Consider the following 24239-nt stretch of genomic DNA (forward strand, 5'->3'; position numbering starts at 1 on the left):
GTCACCCCCCCCCCCCCCCCACAGAGGTGCAAAAGCCCTGCAGCTCTTTACATATTGGTAAACACAAAGGCAGAAGGTGCAAGCGCATTGTTGCTGTTGTATTTACCCAGAATAATGAGAAATACTGTATTATTCACGGCCTTTAGCCAAACATGTCACAGTCTTGTGCACCTGAAGAGCCAGAATAAACTTTTACAATAGCCTGCGTGTCAGTCTCACATTTTACCTGTACGACTGAGAGCGATGGTGGGATATTTTTCACGTAGTCAAAAGAGCCTGTGTAGCCTGCCATTCCCTTTTCTTGTCATCCTGCGTCTCATTTTATGAGACTGAGAATAATAAAAACTTAATGTGAAACAGAAACGTAGCAAACTCACACACAAGCTGAAATCAGCAACTGTTTTGCATTTGAACTAATAAAATGTTAGTCATCATTATCAGTTTTATGTCTGTGGATGAAATAACATTTATGCAGTCACTCTAGTAATCATTTGCATATTAGCGTGCAGGTCTGTGTCCCCTTTAGAGCCGGACCGTGCCTGAATAGTCCGCTGTAGGAGTGGCCATCTTGCATCAGTAGCTGGGGAAAGTAGGCCACCGGCCTCTTTCACACAACACAACACAGGAAAACGGGGCCGGGGCGGACACACAGCTGATCTCCACAGCGCGCTTGTGTCATCAAAACGAGCCGTGTCCGACATGGCCGACTGCACGCACATGCCACACTTCAACTCGCGTGCCGTTTCCCCTCCTCAGATGGATGGAGCAAGCGGGCAGATAGAGATAGAGTGTGTGTGTGTGTGTGTGTGTGTGTGTGTGTGTGTGTGTGTGTGTGATGTGTGGTTGTTTGATATTCAAACGCCCTGTGATTGAATTGTTTCAGAGACGGCTCCATTGTTTCAACTTGCTATCGTGTTACATTGAAGCCGGCATGAAAGTAACAGTAAACCAGGATCATCATTAAAATTAGTTCTGTACGTTCAGTTTGAGGACAATTGTAGCTCTATTCCATCTTTATTTTAACAATTTACTTTTATGTGCTTACTTTGTATTTATATGAATATTTAATATGTTGCGTTATTATTTGTAGAGCAGAACAGATACTGGATTTTTGAGGTTGATACTATAATCTGATATTTCATAATTCATTATATATATTTTTTTTTCTTTAAATAAAGACTGTAATATTTTATATTTTATATCTGACTTAGGATGCAAGGACTAAATTTTGAGGTATGGGGCTCGTGGTTGTGGGTCTTGAGTCTGCATGTTAGCGTGTTAGCATTGTTTCAGCTGGTTTAGACCACAGTCTATTCTGGACCAGGTCCGACTGTTCTCAGTTCCCTTTTCTTGAAAATGAATTCATGCACGTCAGGTTCAGGTAGATTTTTCCTCTGGTTTGAGTCCAGATTTGTTGAACACCGAGGATCTTTGCATAGAGCTTGCATAGTGTGATTAGCAGCAGTAGTGCACACGGCAGCAGTTTTAGTCGCATACAGATATTATCACTAACTGAAGATTTTTGAGTTGCTTCATTACATTCACTTCTACAGTTTGTAGATGATTGACCGCTCCAGCACTGAGGCTGCGTTTGGCAGGTTGCTCCCTCTTGCTCAAGGTTGTTTTTTTTAATCCCCTCCTCACTATTAGACTTTATCATCATATATTTTAATCCCTAAGAGGAAGAATATCCCTCTGTCATTAAGAGCATTAAGGTATCATTATATCTGACTACATTCCCAATCTCTAATGAGTAAAGGGCTGGGTGGTTGCTTAGCTGTTGGTGCTCCCCACTCACCTCAGAGGGCAGAGAGACTAAAAAACACAGTCAGCCCAGGCAGCTAACAAGCTAATTGAGTTAGCACTTTAGCCTGCCACGGCCCCGCTCTGATTAAGCTCAGCATTGGTTTCCAGGTTGAATGTAAGCAGCTTTTAAGCCCCTGTGGATTAGTCAGCCTTGCTTCAACACTGCTCAGAGTCGGTGATTTGCCTCTTGTTTCACTGCTAATTTTCGCTCACATCATTTGCATTTTGGAGAAGCGTTTTTCAGAAATTAGGCTGGGAGCCCACGGTGGGTCGTGAGAGGATTTAAATCCCCTAACTATGCTAGAAAATTAATAGTTTAAGCTGCTGATGCCTACACAAAGTCCCTGTAATAGAAAGCGGATGTGCTGTTTGGTATTCAGCAGCCCCTTAGATACAGAATCTGTGTTAGTTATTAGTGTTAGTCATGATGAATCAGAGCCATCTTTCCTCCCTGAATTTCACTCACTCGCTGCAATAACGAACATATGAAAATCTCCCTGCAACCACGCTGACCGAAGCTGTGCCAAGACACTTTTAAGAGCTTTAAGAATCTGTAGTTGTGAGCGTCCCTTCGATGGACTCCCACTCCTGTTTATAAGCAGGACATAAACAGTTACGGTCCTCTCGTCTGATGGTGTGTTGGTGGGTGGATGTTCACTCTAAGCCGGGCAGGAGATAAGATACAGCGTGTGGGAGTTTTGGGTCACTGAGGGAGCTGAAGGAGGCAGTGAGCCAACCGGGGGATAAAAACAGATGCTCTGTAGTTGACATTACCTGTGTCCGACTCTGTTCCTGAGTGTTCAGCCTGTCGACGCCATCGTTCTTCTCTTCCTCCATAGTTTCCTGTTATTGTTGTTGTCATGCAGCTATATGTTGTTATACATGTACTGAAAGTGGCTCATAACAGTTGTAAGGGAGATCGACAAGTTGATGACGGCTTTATATTAATCATCTGTTGGCAAAATGATTTAATAAAATGGCTTGTCACTAATACTAGACATTAAAAAGCAGCTCATAACTAACAAACAAGCTTGAACCTTGTTTTAAGAAATGTATTTTGTGATATAAGGAACAACTGCTGCAGTTGACATGCAACGTGTGAATCGTCTCCTCTGTGAAGCTGAAAATAAAGGTGATAATTAACAGATAGTTCTCTGCTAATTTCTGAGAGAAGAAAACTCTTTGCTTGACTAATAAGTGTTTGTGTTTGACATCCAAAGAACACAAACAAGACTTAAAGTCTAAAAGTGGCTCAGTGAGGCTGTATTTAAGCACAGTTGTGCTTTGAGCTAAATGCCAACATCTGCATACTCACAATGACAATGCTAACATCAGGATTTTTAGCAGGGTTAGTGTTTAGCATGATCACCATCTTGGTTTCGTGTGTTAACATGCTAACATTTGTAAGTATAGTTGAGGTTAATGGAACATGAGAATTGCAGGTATTTCTGTCATAAACCAAACGTCAGAGGATCGCCAAAGTCATTAGGATGCATCCTGTGGGGACCATGAATGTCTGCACCAATTGTTTGTCGGTAATCAATCCAAATCCGATAGTTGTTGAGATTTTTCAGTCTGGACCAAAGGGGTTGACTGACCGACATTTCCATACATGAAATTAGTGAGTAAACCTCTGAGAAGTTTTCACAAACATCCTTGTTTACTTCCCCCTTTTGACTGAATTTAATTACGTTCTAGGGAGTAGCATTAGCTTCTTTCCTACAAAACATTGTTCTATCACTTTATCTAGCTCCATCCCAAGCCTCCAAGCAGACCTCTCTAACAGGATTTGTTTAATAGTCTACTACTCCCTGATTCATATCTCTGCAACCCCCAGTCAGCCAAGATCAACACTAATGAGCCTTTGAGAGAGAATAATGAGCTTCTAGCAGTCGCTCGACTGTGTCTTCTCTGGATGAGGCAGGACAGCGTGTGGAGGAGGAGTCAGCGCCGTATCTCAGTAATAACAGAGGTAATGGCGTCCGACAGCGAGCTAATTCCTCCGGTCTACTCAGCCGCTTCATCTGGGCTCCGTCCAGAGGCTTCATACCTGGAGATAGAGTTTGAAGAAACAAGGAGGCAGCGACTACCTGTTTTTTCTGCCTCCTTTTTTTTTTTTTTTTTTTATATCAACTGTAAAAACTAAACTTTTTTCATGCTAAAATGTGAGTTAATTTAGCTTTGAAATACTGATACCAAAGACATTCAGACACCAGTTGATGCTGTCCCTGTGGGGGTTGTGTAACCTCACTTTGACATTGCATTCTGCAGGTTTCCACGCTGAGTTTAACAGGCGGCCATTGACTTAGATATTGGCCAAAAAAGAGTTCAGTCCAGAACGACTCTACAGGCTCCCTGTCTTTTTCTGGTGTGGTGTCGTGACGTCAGGGATTCAACCCATCTACAGGAACACTGGCTTGGTTGAATCTTGATGCTGATGCCTGAAGAGTTTTTGACTGTTTTTTTTCTTTTGAAGCTACAGACAGGAAAGATGGTGGCATAGACTTTTCCACCCTGAATTTCTGATTGACTACTCCTTCGCCACATGGCTTTCTTTTGTTAAGCAGTTCAGACACAAACAAAGCAGGAACTTGTCCCCTGATCTGGACCGAATAAACCAGAGATCTGCTTTAATCTGCTCGTCTCTCCGTCTATTTCACGTTTTTATTCACTAATTCCATCTCTCCACTCTCCTTTATGCCTCTCTCGCTGCCTTTGTCTCCACTGCGTCGGTGTGTTTTCCCTGCTGATCCTCCGGGCTCAGAGGCCTGATGGAGGAATGTCATGATGAAAGCAACAGTGAGAGGACGTTTGGTCGTCTCGTGTCAGACTTTACAGTCATGCATCAGCTTTATCGCTTTGACGATATACTTGTATGAATACGACGGGTCATTTTTTATGACAGAGCTACAGTACATCTCAGGGATTTCATTTCTCAACTTCTTTGCACATTTAAACTTAAATTGGAGGAAGTTTGATGCACAATAGTCTTTGCAGAAGTTTCAGTCGGGCCTTGTCTTACAGAAAAGGATTTGGGGACTATGTTTTGGACAGCAGCTGTTCTTAAAAAGAACATGGTTCATCTTTACGTCGAGTTGATCTATCGTGGGACTCAGCGTTTCTCCAGCTGCCTCTGCGTGGCTATGGAAAAGCCCTGATGTTAGTGGTTTGTCGGCCTGGTTATAAGCGATATCCATTTCAGTGACGGTCATTCCTCCTCGTGTGGCTAAAAATGGGGTGACAGCCCCTTACGTTATGGAAAGTTGCAGCAGTGCCCAGAATGTAACCCCCTTACTACTACTAGATCTAATTACAGCAGCTATGCAATACAGCTTGTCTGTCTCTCTGACTACCTGTCTCTCCTCTCTCTAACACTATTTCACTGTGTGCCTGACTTTGACCCTTTGACCTTCTTACTTTTCACTCCTTTTCACTTTTCTGCCTCTCTTTGGACTACAGAAATCAAATCTGTAAAAGAAAAGACACAGAAATACCTCACACACCAGTGGATGCTGTATATCTGCTGTCAGAAATGTAAGTTTGAAGCGTATTACGAAATTTAAAAATCAACAATTTTATATTGATCTTTCTTTATTTGTACATGGTCCTTACCAGTGTAGCAAAGGAGCAGGCGCTCTCCTAGTTTTTCAGCTGCACCACAGCGATCAATAGAGATTTATAATTGACCAGGCTCTCTGTTTCTGTCTGTCTCAGTCTCTCTCCCCAGAGTGAGGCTGTTTTCTTGGCCTACTTACACAGAGCTCCCTGTTTGCACACTCAGTCAGAGCAAAGCTGCAACAGAAACTGAGCTTCATCTCTCACTAATGGATTTTTACCTAAAACGTGCCCTGAAGTGAACCGCTTACATTTAAATTACTCTTAAAGTTTATTTGAATTATTAAAACACACATTTTTTACAGGCTGGGATGTGATTCCATGACATTGTCTTTCGTTTAGTCACTTTTCAGGCTGTAGTTTGTCGGATTGATTTCTAATTTTCCGTCCTCACCCAGCAGCACCCGATGACAGTGTAACGTCAGAAAGACGTTGGACTCTTGACGAAAATGAGTTTGACGTGAAAACCCAACGTTGGCTAAGTGACATTGTGACGTTCAAAACTAAAATGTTGGTATTATGTCAAGATGGCTTTGACATGAGACTTTGGTTACTAAACAACGTGACTTAAAACCATCAACGTCAGTTGTCGTCAGTATTCTACGTCAAATTGACGTTGGAATTAGACGTTGTCCTGACATTGAATTGTTGGATTCAGATTTTAAGATAAAAGCAGCGGTGGTCTTCCTCAGGAAAAACTGTTAAACTTGACTCAGCACTACAAGCTTTTTACATTAACTGTGTGTTTCTGCGTGTCTGTTGTCAAAAAGCAGCACATCAACACAAATTGCGAGTCTGGCTCATCTGCACGGTGCCACGCCGTACCGTGCAGAGCGTGATGCAGCCGCTGCACGACCAAAGTAAAATCTAAATTGTTGACTGAATGTGTGAGAGCTGAAGTTCAGGTTGTAGTTGTGTTAGTGATTATTATATTTCAGTTAATTCTCACTCTGTCCATGTCCATGCACCTGCCACACTGACAGCCAATGAAAAGCTTTCCCAGCCAATCAAGTAATTTAAATCCTCAGGAAATCTTTACCTCAACAACAAAATGTTATTGACTGTAAGTTAGTGCATCACTGAGCAGACTGTCACCTGTCATCTGTACCATCACCTGGAAGTTTGCAGACTGCTGTATAGATGAAAACAGGCAGAAGGTGTTGTTGGAAACATTTATCTCGACTGCAGCTGGAAAAAACTAGTCGATTAATCGTTCAGTCGATCAGCACAGAGGTAGTTAACAAATGTGGTAATTGTTTAGGGGTGACAACCTGTTATGGCTGCAGACTGTGTGCATGACGGCCGAGTGACAACAAACACATGAACTGAAGAAAGTTTGAATTCCTACATCATGGCCTCTTATTAAATAGAAAAATATCTAAGTACCTAAAATCAATCAGGAAATATCCAGCTGTTCTTTATCGTCTTCAATAAAGTTCACTGTGTATTCGCTTTTATAGTGAATTTCAAACGGCAGTGGAGACACTGAAGAGCTGGTTGTAGCTCAGTGAAGCTGTTGTTGATAATGTGCGACAGGATGTACAGAACTCAGCAGCAGCTGCTGTCTGTTCCCTCGTCTGGAACCAACCAGAAATATTTTAATTCCTCCTCTGGACCTCACCATTTTTTTTTGTGTGTGTGTGCGTGTTTTTATGTTGTTTATGCGCTGCTGTTCAGTTTGTGAAAAACACCCTGAAGCGTGGAACCCCGTCATCACGACGATGATTAGCAGCTTTTGAATTAGTATGCATCACTGGTTTGATCAATAAAGAATTCTTAGTGAGACGGGTTTCACACTGAGCTGCAGAAATAGGAAGTGTGTGTGTGTGTGTGTGTGTGTGTGTGTCTGAGTGTGTCTTTCCATGTGCCAGTGTCTGTGTGTGTTTATCTGCCTTTGTGCATGTGTGCATGTGACACTGTGTGTTTGTGAAAATGTGTCTGTGTGTGTTTGTGTGTGTACCAAAGCTTGCACCTGGCTCCTTGTCTATGCCCCAAAGCCCAGAGAGGTGCAATAAAGAACGCCTTGTCCCAAAAACCACGATACACACACACACACACACACACACACACACACACACACTCTCTCTCTCTCTCTCTCTCTTAATAGTCAGTGCAGCCAGTATGTCCAGATTTAGGCTAAACACAAAGTATGTGGGTATGTTGATAACAGATTATTATGTGAAAGTGTATATTACCTGTTTAAAATGGCACATACATGCATTGAGAACCTCTTCTGTGTGTGTGTGTATGTGTGTGTGTGTGTGTGTGTGTGTGTGTGTGTGTGTGTGTGTGTGTGTGTGTGTGTGTTCAGGATGACTCCACTCCCCTGGCATTTCCTTGGGGGGAAGTTGTGCAGCTCCCTTCTTCCCTCATCTTAGTTATCTGGCCATCATCTACACACACACACACACACACACACACACACACACACACACACACACACACACGATCATAAACTCATAAAGTTGTCCCCGCTTAAACCCTCTGACACTCGACCCTCTTCCTCCTGTTCATCGTCCTTCATCTCGTTTTCTTTCTTTCTCCGGACCTCCCGTGTTTTCTGGCAGCAGTCTGAAAAAGTACGGAAAACACATTTCCAGGTCTTAAAAGCAAAAGCACAGCAGCACCAAAAATGGTTGTAAAAAAGTAACAGCAGAGAAACGTTGCTGTGAGACGTTGCTGGCCGTTGAATTTAATGATTTTCTGCTGCAGTTGAAACGACAAAAGTGAGATAGGAGAGCAGGGAATTGGGAATAACGGCACCGACAATTAGTGTCATGGGGCGTGAGTGTAATGTCTCTGGTTCGATTACAGCTGTTGAACTTTCTTGCATGTCACTGCCTCTCTCTCTCCCGTCTTCTTTATTACAGCTTAGATTTTACTTCAATACTTTTATAGTTTTCATCCTAATGTTGCAAAACACAAGTGATTTTTCTCCGATCACCCCGAAACTGACCCCAGATCAGCGTCTGGGTTCAGCTTCTGTCTCCTCCCCTCTAATGAGAAACCCAGATCACTCTCCTTCTCCCTCCCTTCCCTTTAGAGTGGAAGCTTGAGGTCAAAGGTCACACCAGCTGGGTCGGGGCAAGGTGTACCTTATGATCTCTGGGGTCAGGTCCCACTCGTCCTAGTAAAGGACGTCATTAAAGCTGACGTCTTCTCCCTCATCGGCTCCTGATTGGAGAGAGGAGTGATCGGAGCGGGGGAAGCTTTAAAGGTCACCAGGACATGACCGAGCCTCTTTAAGTGTCTCGCTCAGGCTCCATGATTGTCGCTTTAATTACCTTTCTTTATGTTTTCAAATTTGCTGCAGATATACTTTTGTATGAGCAGCCTGTCAAAACTGTCACATAAACAAAATGGCTCCTCATGTCACACGGTCAGTAGGTCACGGGTTAGGAGCGTTTGTTAAAGATACGAGATGGAGCATGTCAAGAGGATATAGTTAAAAAAAATAAGTATTTATTTTGAGACTGTTGCATATCATTATAATGAACAAACAAGCCGATGTCTGAATGGTAAAAGTTTAATTTAATTTAATTGATGTATTTTGACCATTTGGGGGCAGCAGAACAAGTTTTAAACACAACACTGACGTATTAGCACTTTTTATAAGGCTGATAACGGTAAACGTGTTAGCAAACAATTAGCTAGAGAGCTTGAGAGGTCCAGTGCACTACACGGGAGCCCTTTCACATCACACATGGTCGTTTTAACCCACTGTTTTAATTTAAAAAGATTGATTAATGCAGCAGTAATTTGCTTTATTTCATCCAATCACTCTTAAAAATTCTAAGTCTGTACTTTCCCTTATGAAAGTCAACATATTCCCAGCTGTGTTTTCTGTTTCAGACTTAAATCAGCATCAGTATCTTAAAACAAGACGGAATTTATTACTGGTAGAATTTGGGGGGATTTTTTTTAAGAAGATAAGATTTAAGGATAATTTTCCAACATGTTTTGTAGACACAAAGCAACAGACCTGATGGGAAATGTGGTGCTGGGCCAACTGTCTTGGCCACAGTTGTAGCTTTTCCCAGTAATTATTAGACATTTTGCCTTTATCTCTCTGTATTCGACTAATTCATTAAACTTTTATGACGAAATCGTCTGGCCAGCTCAGCAAAACAAAAATCTGTAGTCAGCAGTTGATAAGTGTAAAGTGTAAAAAGAAATGACATCAGTGGAGCCGGTCATCTGTGGAGAGCCATGGGCCGGGCAGTGTTGGCAAACACCGGCTGATTAAAGTGACTGCTGGCTGCCGGGGGACGGGGGGGGATCGGGGGACGGGGTGAGTCAGTGATGCTCTGCACCCAAAGCAGAATCTCTGAAGTGAAATGCTCCCAGAGTGAATCAATTCATCAGCACCTGCACACGTGACCTTGTTGAAGCCCAGAGCTCCTCACCAGTCTGCTGACTGAGCGTTTGCTCTGTCGTCTGTATTCAGTCCAAACCCCCGGCGCTGATTCACATCCATGTATTTTATATTCAGACATTCTCACTGGCGGGATGAAGGCACGACAACTTGGAAAAACCCTGAAAACGAATCAACAAAATATAAACTCTGATACTTTTTTATGAAGATTTCAATCAATTAAGGATTTTCAACTTTTCTCCTTTCAAAACATTAGAAATTGAATATGTATTGATTGCTGTAACTTTCTGTCAGAGAAAGAGAAGTGCTGCAGCAGTCAGCAAATAAATTAAATGCTGGGTTGACGGAAAATTATTGGCCAACTATTTATATAACTGACTGATCGTTAATTCAGTTTTCAAAACGTTGGTTGGTTCCAGCTTCTCAGTTGTTAAGTTATGTGACTGTAAACCGAACTCTCTGTTTCGAGCTGTTGACTGTATAAAACAAGCTATTTACAAATGTTACCTTGGGCTTTAGGGATTTATATTTCACTACTGTTTTTGACCAAACGATCAGTTAACTGAAAAAATAATCAGGAGATTAATTGATAATGAAAATGATCGTCAGTTACAGCCCTAGTGAAGCTGTCACCTCGGGCTCATTGTTTCATTATTTCCTGATATTTTATAGACTAAACATGTAATTAATGATGAGAATAGTTTGTTTAAATGCATATGTTAAATGTATTCCAGCATTTCTTGATACATATTCTATATCTGCATGTTACAGTGCTGTGTTTGAGCTTTATTGAATTAAATATTAAAGCCCAAAATAACACGTATTTATAGGCAGGACCATTCAATCAAGTAGAAAAATTTGACATGTCTTGTGCATAATTTAATACACATTTCCTCAAAATTCAGCCCACGTATTTGGCATCTTTGGGGGTTTTTCCCAGAATGTAAAATAAATAAAGATTTGGGGTTAACGGTGGCCAGTGGACATATAAATAGGTTGAGCTGTACACTCTCACATCACCGTTGGTTGTGGTTCACTAAAGCGAACCTCTGCCCACACCGAGCCAAACCCCGCCGTGATCGTTATTCTTTAAAGAGCCGTTGATGAAATAATTTAATCAATCACTAGTTTCAGTGGAAAGTTTTAGGCGCCTATGGAAAATAAAAAATTTTGGTCAGACAAGAGCGCAGTTGCTGAATTTCCGGGGTGTATTGTCGTCTCAGACAAAGTTTCTTCTTCCACGAATACAAACCTGCCTCGAGGGCGTCTGAAGAAAATGTCTTGAGACCATGTGAGGTTAAAACTCTGAATGAAACCAACTCGAGGTTGGCCGCTCACCTCGCGGGCCCTCCAGGCTTTTCCATGATAAGGGAGACTCGGGTCCAAACACCCCCACCCCCCCCACATAGACTTGACCAAGCACAGTGGAGAGAGATCATGGTGCGAGTCATGGGAGAGTCGGATGACAGAAGGATTATGTCATGTTGGAGCGGAGCGTGGAGTCAGCTGGGAAGCTTTAAGAGTTTCAGTAACTACATTATCTACGTTCATGGTTATAAAAGGTCTTAAAAAAGAATAAAAGATTAAATGAGAGGTTTATTGAAGTTTTAAGATCTGTTAGATCTTGTGTTTTTCCAGCATGCACATCTGTTCATCTGCCTGCTCTAATAGAACTGCAGCTGATTTTATTTCCATTGCTGCCTTTATTTTACTTTCTAGAAATCATGTAATGTTCGGTGAAGGACTTAATTCCCCTGGATAATGTCTGGTTCAGGTGAAGAGGTTAAGTCTTCACCACCGAGTCAAGTTTTCTCTGCGCTCGCGCACACACACACACACACACACACACACACACACACACACACACACACACACACACACACTCGCTGCTGTTTACGAGACAGATTGAATCTCCTGAAATTTGGATTTGACACGTCTCTCATCATTGTTCGATGTTTGATTTTTTCCACTAAGAGGATATCCTAAAATCCAATGTGGAAAAACCACAAACATTGTTTAAACATTAGTAAAAAAAACAAGTATCTGCAGGACGCTCTCATACAGGTTGTAAACAAACCAATGACATACAGAGGAGAAACAAAGGTGAATGCCCAATTTGTTAGTTTCAAACATCGGAAATTAGATTTTGTAGACTGACTTCTCGTTCAGCTTTGACCTCCTATGCTCACCATATTTTTTTTTTTCTATGCACTTAGCTTTCGTACCGACACTTAAGATGCACTTGGCTTCCATTTCACTTCCAAATAAGTGGTTTCAGATCATTGGTTCACAATCTTTTTTGGCCTGTGAGTCTATCTGCTAATTGTCCGTTTCTGCGGGTTGTAACCGAAGAAGAAGAACGGGAAAAATATCGGAAAATTAGAGGACAGAAAAAACTGTTGCTGAAATTTTTTATATATATATATATATATATATATATATATATATGTTATATACTTAAACTGTTTTTCATCCTTTCACCTCTCTGATTTATCTCGTGGGTCTTTGTAGGTTCCTGACTCCCAGGTTGGGAACTGCCGGTTTAGATAATGTGACTAAACTGAGGCTTTATTTACAACCTTGTCCTGTCCTGTGATGTTGTTTCCTTAGATCTCAGTTAGTAACTTGGTTAGACTGACAGGAATGGTGGACAAACCTCCAGCGAGAAGAAGCGACGTTCACTGTCTCAGTTCTGCTCTTTTGACGGACTGACGGACTGACGGACTGACGGACTGACGGACTGACGGACTGTCCCTCTGTCTTTTATACGTCCATATTAACCAGGTGTGAGCGTATATCTGTGTCTCGTTTCTGAACAAAGGAACCGGAGAAGATGATGTCATCTTTTAGCCATTGTGTGTGTGTGTGTGTGTGTGTTGTGTGTGTGTGTGTGTGTGTGTGTGTGTGTGTGTGTGTGTGTGTGTGTGTGTGTGTGTTTGTGTGAGGGAGAGAGAGTGTGTGTGTTGGCGGTTGGGGGGATTCTGTAATTATTACAGTCTGCGTTCTGAGGTCACCTTTCTCACACACAGAGAGGAGACACACACACACACACACACACACACATCATCATCTAGACAGCATTGTGTTGTTAATAATTTCCTTTCAAAAAGCAGCTTCACTAAAGGAAAAATGGCAAATATTTCCCTACATGATTGGAAAATTAAAGGTCAAATACCATGACCGACCTGTCAGAACACACCTTTTTCTTTACACACACACACACACACACACACACACACACACACACACACACACACACACACACACACACACTCTCACGTCTTTCTCATTTCGCATTCCCTAGCCCCTTAAGCTAACCTTAAACATCACAACTATATGTCTAACCTTAACCATAAACTAAACTTAACTCTAACCTTAAAGCCTTAAACCAAGTTTTAACCCTCAAACTGCTCTTTGAGGGTGTGAGGATCAAAATGTCCTCACAAAGCAGAAATGTTGGCTTTAAACAAAAATCTGTCAACACAACCATAGACAGACATTTACACACACACACACACACACACACACACACACACACACACACACACACACCTACAATAATGGGTGTCAGCCATGAGTGGTTTTATTCACTTCATGGACGCTTATGAAATTAAACCTAACCTCAACAAGGAAAGAGACAAGTCGTGTGTGTGAGAGAGAGAGAGATGCTGTTCATTCATCAGCATCTGTCATGATGTCACTGGTATCCATACAGCAGCTCCTATACAGTATATTAGCCTCAGGGTGTGTGTGTGTGTGTGTGTGTGTGTGTGTGTGTGCAGACACTGACACCACAGGTTGGCCAAATGATGTACAGTAGAAGTGCATGCACTGGAGAGAATTCCTCCTGTGTGTGTGTGTGTGTGTGTGTGTGTGTGTGTGTGTGTGCGTACGTGATTATGAATAATCCCAGTCGACACACATTCTTAAGCCTTCACAAAACTGCATCGTCAGCACTCCTCACTCCTAACACAGACACACACACACACATACACACACACACACACACACACACACACACACACGCTGCTGCTTCTTGTTCTCTCAGGGCAGCAAATTGTTAAACAAGCCTTTTCGTCACTGGAGAAAAAGAAATGCAAATTGTGGAATAGAGATGTTGAGGTCAGACTGAGTACACACTCAGCCAGGGGAAATCTTGTGATTCATATACTTTTTGTGTGTGTGGCGAGGGTAATTCATTTGTGCTTGTGTGTGTGTGTGTGTGGGTGTGTGTTTTCTGTGTGCATTAGTACATCAGAAATACCTTCTGTGCGTGTGTGTGTCGTGAGTTAGAAACGGATGACTCAGCGGCGCTAGAATAAGATGGATGCTGGAGTTTAATGGAGGCTGATGGAGGTCGGCCTGCTGTGGCTGAAAAGCACCGAGACACCACACACTTAGCACGCACACACACACACACACACACACACACACACACACACACACACACACACACACACACACACACACATTGCCACTAACAGTCCATAGTTCAAGGATGACCAACTGAGTTTTGAGGACTTTGGCTAATGATTTGATTTAATTCTGGATTTTTTTTTTACCCAAGTTGGTGAAATCTGTAAAACTCGTTCACCTTTTCTTCTTCTTCTTCAAAAGAATAAAAAGTTCAGTTAGTGATTTCTTTACTGGTTTTTGGGAGAGGAGCTCCATAACAAACACTTTAGCCCTGACATATTATCAGCTTATGAGGCTGCTGCAGCTAACAGGTTTACCAACTCTTGCCTTTTTCCACGTCAGCGGGCGAGAAGAAAACATTATCACTCCCCACACGATGAACGTACGTCCAGCGTTCACTCTCCTTTTTTAGATGCTCTTCTGTTTTTACTGACTAGTTACCAACTTTGCCGATCTGCTGTTACGGTGCTGGAGAGGTAGAATGCAGTGGGTTTTATTGGCATTTTTTTTCTTTCTTTTTTTTTTATTTTCGTGCTGAAAACAGCTGCAGTTGTAAATTCATTTGATGAGAGGCCTTAATGTGAAACCAAAACAATAAAAAAAACAAGACACACTCAAAGTGCAGAGCTGGTGGTAATTCAGTGATTAAACCCTTTCACATTACATGCAGCCATCTGATTATTAAGTGTTTATGTAAAAGCTGTTCATTGGTGGCAGTTTGTTTGTGAGTTGTTGAGTTTTAGAGTTTTTTTGTCTTTAAAATAGTTTAAAAACTAAACTAAATCATAATAAATTCAACAAATGTCTTGAAAGGATTTGATCTCAATAAGCAGATTTGATGAAATGCCATTGAGTGAATTGTCCTTTTGCATTTTAAACATCGTCAGACTCGCACATTGTCACAGAACGTCTCTTTGGAACAATTGCCTTCACTGCTCACTCATAAATACATATTTTGTCGCTGTAATACACCTTTATCTTTTTCTAGTTTTTTAAAATAACTTTCACATTTAAATATCCTGTTAATGTCCCTTGTTATTTTCAGTGTCTGCACTGAAACGGCTCTGTTTGTCTTTCCCTTCCTCGCCCCTTCGCTTCGTCACCATTTCCCCTTTGTGTTTTGTGGCTGATAACGTTCGGCAGCAGCCCACCTCCACTTTAATTTATAATTGCCAGTCCTCAAATTTACTCAGTGTCTACACTCGTCTCCCCTCACACTGCTGCGCCATTTAGATATCAACAAAACAGAATAAAATAAATTGTGTCCTCTCCCAGCATCTTTACCACGTCTTTAATTCTCTGTTTGTTTCTTACGTCATGAGTTTTGTCTCATGCTTACTTCATTTTTTTTCTTCTTGGACAGCTGACAGTTTTGTCCTCCTTCACCTTTCCATTCCCACACTGTAGTTCCCACAGTCGGGCACCAGCAGAGATTTGCTTCCTTGTCATCTTTGCAGTTCGCTCTCTCAATCAGCCTTGACCTTTTTGCCAACCCCATCTCCACACACACACACACACACACACACACACACACACACACACACACACACACACACACACACACATATATACACACTTGTCCCCCGTGGCTTAAACCAAAATGGGCTAATCCGTCATCACTCAAACTGTGGACTGCGCCAACTCATTCAGGAACAGGGGCCAGCAGCTCAGGTGTCGCTGTCCCGTTTCACACAAAGGAAACCTGATCATGTGGCAGTTCAGACACACATGCGCACACACACACACACACACACACACACACACACACACACACACAGGCTGCAACACATGATGCAGATTTGTGTGGGTTTGCACAGACGTTCACTCTCCCTGTGTGTTTGTCTTCCCTCTCCAGTTTTCCGTCTGTGAAAACATTTGAGATAGCATTGTTAGCCCACAGAGGCAACTGGGCCATTCTGGTCCAGTAGTAGAGTGAGAACAGGCTTTAACAGCAGGGTCGGTGCTGCTGTGTTCAACAGGCGTTACCGTACTCTACGCACGCATCTACCTCTACCTATAGCGGCAGATTAAATCCTCCTGGATGGTGTTTTCATTTTTAAGTCTAACTTGAAATCTTTCTTATTAATTTCGTATTTTTGAACGTTCCCTGAAAAAGAGGAGAGAGTTATGTTTTAATTCCTTGCCCACGCTGAAAACACCCGAGTCTGTTAAGGAATGCTGAAGGTTTGGAGCATCGCCCATGATTCTCCACACTATTGTGGAGGAAAATTGGTTGTTATGAATCTGGTTTTTGTTTTTATGACCATCTGCATCGGCCTGTATGTTTACTCAGCCCGTGACGCCTGGAAAGCTTTTTGATTCTCACCAACAATTTGCACAGCCGTGACATCGGTCACTTTCTGGTTTCCTTCTGCAAAACTGAAAGAAAAGTACCGTCATTATTGTCATATTGTTGCTCTAGATTGTCCTATAACTGAGCTATTCATATCTGAACAATAGAGACACAGATTGGTAAATGGTCATGATGATGTGTGTGCTGCATGGTGGAAAGAAATTACAGGTTTACCTCGTCCTCATGTCTCTCTCTCTTCTGTTTTTCTCCAGGGTCGACATGTCAAGACGGGACAACTGGCGGCCATCAAGGTCATGGACGTCACCGAGGTCAGTAAACACAGATGTGTACTTTTAATATTTGTTGCTATTAGTCAAGTTTCCATCTAAATTTAGTATCAATTATAACAGAATTTTCCATCCATCCATTGAATACTGTTGTGTGAATATGAAGGAGTTGATAAACAGCCAGTGGAGCTAATTCTCCAGTCGCGTGCCACTAAATCATTGCAGAGGAAGAAGGTGCAACAAGATGATGTAATTAACAGAGCGCCAGCCAAACCTCAAGATGGTGGAAATGTAGAAAACATAGAAGTTATGGCTTTTGTTTCATGCATTCATTTGTGTATGTAACAGTTTCTTCATCAATCCACACAAATCTAATGTTTTCATCTGCCACTATTTCTTTTATCTTCAGACGTTGAAGTCACATCCTTCATGTATGGAAAGATTTAATTCCTGCGTCTTTTTTCCAATGCACTTTGTCGCATTTTCCTTTAATCGATGCACCGAGGTGGATGGAAACAGAAATCTCTTCTTGAACTGCAGCTGCACTTGTTGAATTCTTTAAAAAAAAAAAAAAAAATTTGGAATCTGATTTTTTTTTTTCTCTTTTCTATCATGTGTAGTGTTGGATGAAACAAACATTGACTCTTGTTGTGTGAGAGATGTCACAGTTTCACACAGCTATATTAAAATATCTCCGCTTTGAAGAGAGGATTGTAGACAGTAGTAACATAGATGCATGAAAAATGCATGAAGTGAGACTGCAGCGGTTACCAGCCTCAGCACAGCAGCCACAAAATACAGCTTTTGCAGATTTGGAATTGATCCCAAATTTAGATTCATTACATCTGACAGAATAAATCAGAACTAATTCTTTATTCAGATGTTCAGTTTAACATTTAACACCAAAACAAACAGTTTCCCCGACTCCCCTTCCTCTCTCTGCTCTACACCCTTATGTCAATGTTTTCTCTCCAAAAATAGTCCTAACGCTCAGACTTGTAATCACACAGCTTCCATCCTTCTTAGTTCATTGGATAAAGCTGAGTTTGTGTTTTAAAGCTCAACTGATTTCCAATTTCCCCAGGGCAGTTTAGGCAATAGTCTTAAAGATTGAACATTGGTGTCTGTGTGTGTGTATTGAAGCCCACGGGTGCGTGCTGGCCAGCTTCCACAAAGTCGAGGAAGGACCCAGAGGGCTGTGTCTGCCTGTGTAATCGGAGCCTGTTTTTCTTGGATGTGTATACATGCACAAACGTCCTGGTAGTCTTATACAGTTAAACTGGATCACACTAGACTGATAATAATATCTGGCACCTTTTGTTTTGTTTTTTTCCCCCTTCTTTCGTGTTACTCATCATTGAATGAATAACTAAATGAGAGAATGAGAAAAGTATTCGCAAACACATACTTGAGGCCACTTGACCATTTCCTGCCCAGACGCCTTAAAGAGGAACGAGTGTATCATCAAGGCATGAAATCCTTTAATCTGGGTGAACCACTGAAGAGGATTGTGCCGTCTAACAGCATCTATAAAACCCCTGATAATTTACCTTAAGCTGTGTTTTTATGGTGTTAAATGTTTTAGTTGAAATGTTTTAGTGTGTTAAATGTTCAAATCCATCATCATTAAATAGTCTTGATACATATCTTAAAGGTTTCTCATAGATCAGGGCAGTGGTTCCCAGCCTTGAAGCGAGACCTACTTGTGACTCCTCATGTCCTTGGTGTAGATATGAATTATGAGCAGTTGAACTAGTTTAACTAAGTTGCATGTTGTGCTCCCTCTAATAAGGACATGCTTTGTAAAATGTACATATATATAGTACACGGTACAAATTGATTCATTTTATATTTACAAAATCAATTGGTAATTCAGTGCTGCACTGACACAATTCTTTGTTAAAACTATTTTACCTTTCACACCGTTTCATCTGAATGATTTTCAGAGGCTTGAAGAGGTGAAAGAATCCAGTATTTCACAAGTAAAACTTATGTAAATCAAATTTTTTAACAGAAATATGTTGTCCTGACTTATCCATTTAATCATCTCATGACCCTCCTCACTCATTGTGGGACCTGTGAAGCGGTGCATTGATAAACCATCAACATTTTGTATCTCAAGTAGAGATGCTGCATGAAAAAGCATGTTACACACTCGATTTCCCCAGCACTGACACCTTGTGTTTACTTACCTGACTCACCTTAAAATGATTGAAATTATTTAGTGGTCAAGCCAAACCACATCAACAAACCTCCCCCTTATTAGTAATGTTATTCCATGCTCATCCTCGGTGTTGCAATCCCTGTGAATTTATCCAGCAGGACAATAGGAGGAAAGGAAAGAACTGTCTGCTGGGAGATTGTCATGACGACGACGACGATGATGATGATGATGTCGGGCAGATTGTAGCCTTTTATGTAACAATGAGTATTGATTAGTCATGTAATCCATCATTTCCCTTCTAATGCTGAGTAAATGTAAACAACGTGGGGTTTAGTGGGAAGTTTTAATATCAAAGAATTGTTAAATGCTTTTTCCACCTCTACTGAATATAATACAGAAAAACTATGATCCCAAATACAAGGAAATTCAATAATATTGTTACTGCTGAACCATCTGTGATGGTGATTAGTGAGTTTACCAGTCCTGTTGGAAATACTCAGGGTTTGGGAGTGTACCTCTTACTGTGACCTGCAGGCACAAATCTCCATCTCCAACTGTGGAGATTAGAGACAGGACATGAAGAAGGATCAGGAGCATTTGGTGGGAATGTGTTTGTGTATTCATACGAGCTGAACCCCTGAAGAGAAATACACATGTAGGGGATATTCAAGACATGACGGTTAATTTTTTTTCTTCTTCCTTCTCCTTCAAAAATATTTAGAGTGGTCCTTTACCACACAGTTCAGCCGTTTTCTAAAATAAACATTCAGTTTGTCTGGATGTTTGCCAGGAATGACGGTTGAGAAGAGGAAGTTGTTTGCAGTGGAAAAGCTTGAGATTTTCACATGCACATAGAGACACACACACACACACACACACACACACACACACACACACACATACACACTAATCTCATGCAACATTTATTTGTGTGTGTGTGTGTGAGTGTGAGAGACCTCTGAAGTGAACCACAAGAGCCTTTCATACACTCACATGTCATAGATGCAAAACAACACAGCTATACATCTTCTTTCCCATGTGTGTGGTTGTGTGTGTGTGTGTGTGTTTGTGTGTGCGTGCATGTCCACTGTCGGCTCCTTGTGCACTTCTCGGCATATGTGCTCTGACCCACATACCGCTTCCTGTTCCATATACAGAGCAGCAGAGAGGAGGGGGTGGGGGGGTGGAGACAGACACTGAGAAGGACAGAGCAAGTGGACAAGGAGTGAAATACAAGGGCAGGGCCGTGTAGAAAACATTTCATCGTGTCAGGCAGCATTAAATATACATGTTGTGATATAAATCAATTCAGTGTTAAAATTACTGTCACAAATGTGCTGCTTGTGTATCAGCACTGTGTCTTTTGCAAAATAAAAACAACAGCATGTGTGATGTGTTGAGACTAAAAGACGTCTTCAGGCTGAATATAGGTGAACATGCAGGAGCTGGAGACACTTGACAGGCTTTTATCTTCATATAAAGGTGAAATGATTATTCAGTTAGTCAACAAAAAAATTACTTTACTTATGGAATGATAGAAGATTAATCTAAATTAATAAATTAAAACCATCTTATGTTGCAGTCCTACTCTTTATGATAAGCACAACTTTTGCAGCATAAAGTTTACTCGCTTTTCAAACCTGCATCCTGAGAGGAGCTGGATTAACCAATCAGCTCGTTTGATGCACAGGTCCGCACAATGCTTTGTTGAGAACTGTGGATGTGTTTGACCTACAGTTACCCTGAACACCCTTCTCTGTGTAGGTTCACAGAGATGTTTACATGTATCTTTGCAAAAAACGTATTTCCAACTTCAGTTCTTTGTTTCGGTTCCAGCTGAGTGCCTCACTGCAGGGGCCTGTTGCAGGGGATGGGTCTAATTGCTGGTATTTGAGACTAAAAGCGTTGTCCCTCTTTAAGCTTTATTGGATGATGCTTCGGGTGATAAACGTTTGTGGTGTTTTTCTTCTTTTACATTTTTTATTTCAACATTTAAAGGTGCTGTATGTAAGAATTTGCTGTTGCTAAATAGCCAACGTTAGCATTAACGGCCGTTTACTTAATGTTACAATACAAATTCAGTATCAAACTTCATTCGTTTACTCATCAATTCTCTATATCTATTACTGCTTTTATTTTCTGATAATGGTCGCTTCCCAAGAGCCTCAGCCATTGTTTCTTCTGCCATTTTATTCACTGATGAGAAGCAGCGCTACTTCTTCATCCTCTCATGTTGGATCTCACTATCGTTTCCTGAGGAACAAAGTGCTATTACAGGTCGGGACAGGCCAGAGCTAGCTGGCTAGCATGCTAACTCCTGTAGATTATCCCTGCAACAAAACACATAGACGTCTTTGGTATAACGTCAAAACTGTTATTTCTTCACATGCAGTTGATAATTTCAGTTAATTTGTGAATGTTTTAAACTAAAATACCTATAAACCACCTTTAAAGTGTTTCTAAAGAAGCGTTCACTTCTTCCATCTTTCTGTCCAACTTCTGACACCAAAAAAAAAAGTTGCAGTTGGTGTGTTGATCTAACTCAAGCCGCTGTCAGGAAGTCAGCTCCTGAAGGACAACCATATGATTGATGATAAATAGCACTGTTATCGTTTGTGCGGTTTGCTGTTTGTGCATCATGAAGCAGCGCGGCTTGTCGACAGTATATCAGAGTTTCTTATTTTCCTATAGGGAACGTTTGTGAACTTCTCTAAGTGTATGATTTTCTCTTTAATGTGTTGTAAGAGGAGAAAAAAGGAAAGTGAGGGACCGAGCGAGTGAAACCTTAGACGGCGAGAGAGGGAACTTAGATTGGAGGAGAAATCCGCGAGGGAGTTTTTTTTCCCCCCTTTCCTCCTCTGTGAAGGTTCAGCTGAAGTGCAGTGGGATTATGGGAGGGTCTATTACTGCTCGCATGCTTCTCTCTTTCTTCTTTCGCTACCTCTCGTCTCTCTCATCCATCTATCTTCTCCCTTCATTCCACACTCTTTTTTTCTTTTTCTTTTTTGTTGTTGTGGCATTCATCCACATTCTCCCCTGTGTTTTCCCCTCTTCTCTTCCTTTTTCTTTCTCTTTTAGTCACCACCTCTGTTTTCTTTGAGAAGTGAGTGGGTGTGAAAGAATAGACAGAAAGGATGAAGTCATCTTTATCCCAACAGGAAATCGGAAGGAAAAGGAAGGACGGAAAGAGAGGTAGAGGTAGAGAGAGAGAGAGAGAGAGAAGCTGCAGCAGCTTTGCATCTCTCACTGCTGCTGTTGATTTGATGTAATCCAGTAGGATTCAGTTGGAAAAAAAAATCAATCTTGATGAGTCGAAAAACTCCACAGCGAGCATCTTCATCTCAACTTTTTGCTTCCCGCGGGGGAATAAATAGCTTTTGTCGCTATAATTTGTAGCTTGCTGAATCACTTTCTGTGAATTTCGCACATGAAACAAACTGGACGCATTAAAGCAAGTCGACTCTGTCTCGGTCTGTCCGTCTCTCTCACCTCCCACCCTCCCCTCCCCGTCCGTTCAGAGGTGTGAGAGTGAAAAGTAGGAAGGTGTTGAAGGCATGGGATTGTATGTTTGTAACTCTTCCTAAGCCTCACCAGCTGCAGCGTGGAAGAGTTCGCATCGCCACTGAGTTGGTGGATATAGAGTGAATCTAATAACTTTTCAGGCCAATTTCAGTGTCAAACATGTTTTCACTGAAGCTGTGAATTATCAAGAATATTTATACGTTTTCAAGATGGATCGGCACAAAATTTAGAAAAGAGGGGCTTTGCATATGGTCTTTCTCCTGTCTGTACTGTCTGCAAATGTAAATGATCTGAGTGTAAATGATGGGGAACAAAGTCCACAGTCCTCTACTGTGCGAGGCTTCAGCAGTTAGAAGTTAGAGAAATCAGGTGGGGCTGTGTCTAAGTTACAGTATGAAATTCTCTCTTTGTGTTTTCTCGCTGAGGCGCAGTGGAGGGAAAATAAAAAGAGGGAATATCCTTTGACTTTGATTTCACTAATTCAGACAGCTGAAGCCTCATATTAGCTTCAGCTGAAATTCAGAATTAATTTTTTTGCAAAGAACGAGGACTGTGGATTTTGGCTTATTCGGTGATCATCAAAATAACTGGGCAGAAGTAGCGAACGTTTAGACCCACGAGGCTTCTTCAGATATGACAGGATCACAGTGAGTGTTTAAAATAATCAATGGATCAAGTCGCTCCAGGTTCCTGGTTGCCTGTTAGAGATGTGTCGACCTCTCTTGGCCTCCATCAAAGCCAAAGTCTCCCTCCCACTCGGCTCCCGTTTTCCATTATGCTTCCATTTTGCTCCTCTCACATTGTGTGCTGTAATACTTCAGCAGCAATATGGCCGCCACCGAGTCTCCCCACCATTTCATGCCCAGGAATGATAATGAGTAGCTTCAGGACGCCTTGTTTTGAATGACTGACTGTGAATATATAGTTCAGGGAAAGTGAGACAGAGAGAGTGAGGGAGAGAGAGAGGAGAGAGAGAGAGAGAGAGGTGAGGTGTCGTAACGATGGGACACATGGACATGGGACTAAAGTCGTTATCTGAGACAGTAATGGAAAGTGATGCTGCAAGGACGAAAGGGACAGAGTGACCAAAATAAATGAACAGTGAACAAAACAAGATGGAGAGAGAGAGACATAGTGATCATATAAAAGAGAGAGAGAGAGAGAGAAAGAGGATGATGTCACTGTCTCCTTATCCAAGCAGCTGTATCCTGACCTCCAGGTCATTTTCTGTCCGTCTATCTCACACACACACATCAGTCTGTGTGTGTGTGTGTGTGTGTGTGTGTGTGTGTGTGTGTGTATGTATTTCTGTGTTGTCTCTGTTGAATTTAAATGATGCTTTCTGACAGACTGAGGTCTAAACTTGCTGCTAGAGCTCAGTATAGAAAAACTGTCAGGTACTGAAAATGGTAACAACTGCTGGGCCCCCGTTCTTCTTGAAACGGTCATCGGACAGAACTTTACTAAACAACAATTTTGAACTAATTGTTTAGACACTTTCTTTAAATGCCAGACATTCTCAGGTTCCAGATCCTCAGATGTTTTTTAATTTATTTATTTATTTTTTAGAGTCAGATTCTTAGCATAATATTTCTTCAGCTGTGATCAGATAACGATTCCTGATTGAGGTCTTTTTTGAAAAATGTAGAATACAGATCTAGAATGAAATCTAATCTAGAATCTAGAATGACACTCGGTAGAGCTCGTACCTCCCCTAAGGGGACATATTGGAAAGTGATGAAAAACTCCTGCCCCCCCCCC

General features: G+C 41.5%; 1 protein-coding gene across 1 annotated transcript in view; it reads left to right on the top strand.

Moving 5' to 3' along the window:
• LOC111657530 (mitogen-activated protein kinase kinase kinase kinase 4-like) overlaps positions 1-24239 on the top strand; it is a 68897-nt gene that overhangs the window by 27078 nt on the left and 17580 nt on the right. Inside the window, exon 3 of the mRNA XM_023409735.2 lies at positions 16778-16834. Within this exon, the coding sequence (XP_023265503.1) occupies positions 16778-16834 (57 nt within the window). The remainder of the gene's footprint in view (positions 1-16777; positions 16835-24239) is intronic.

Source organism: Seriola lalandi, unplaced genomic scaffold (genome assembly GCF_002814215.2).
Source record: "Seriola lalandi dorsalis isolate HSWRI2012SDOR001 ecotype SW California unplaced genomic scaffold, Sedor1 jcf7180002054406, whole genome shotgun sequence".
In the NCBI taxonomy this organism is placed as follows: domain Eukaryota; kingdom Metazoa; phylum Chordata; class Actinopteri; order Carangiformes; family Carangidae; genus Seriola; species Seriola lalandi.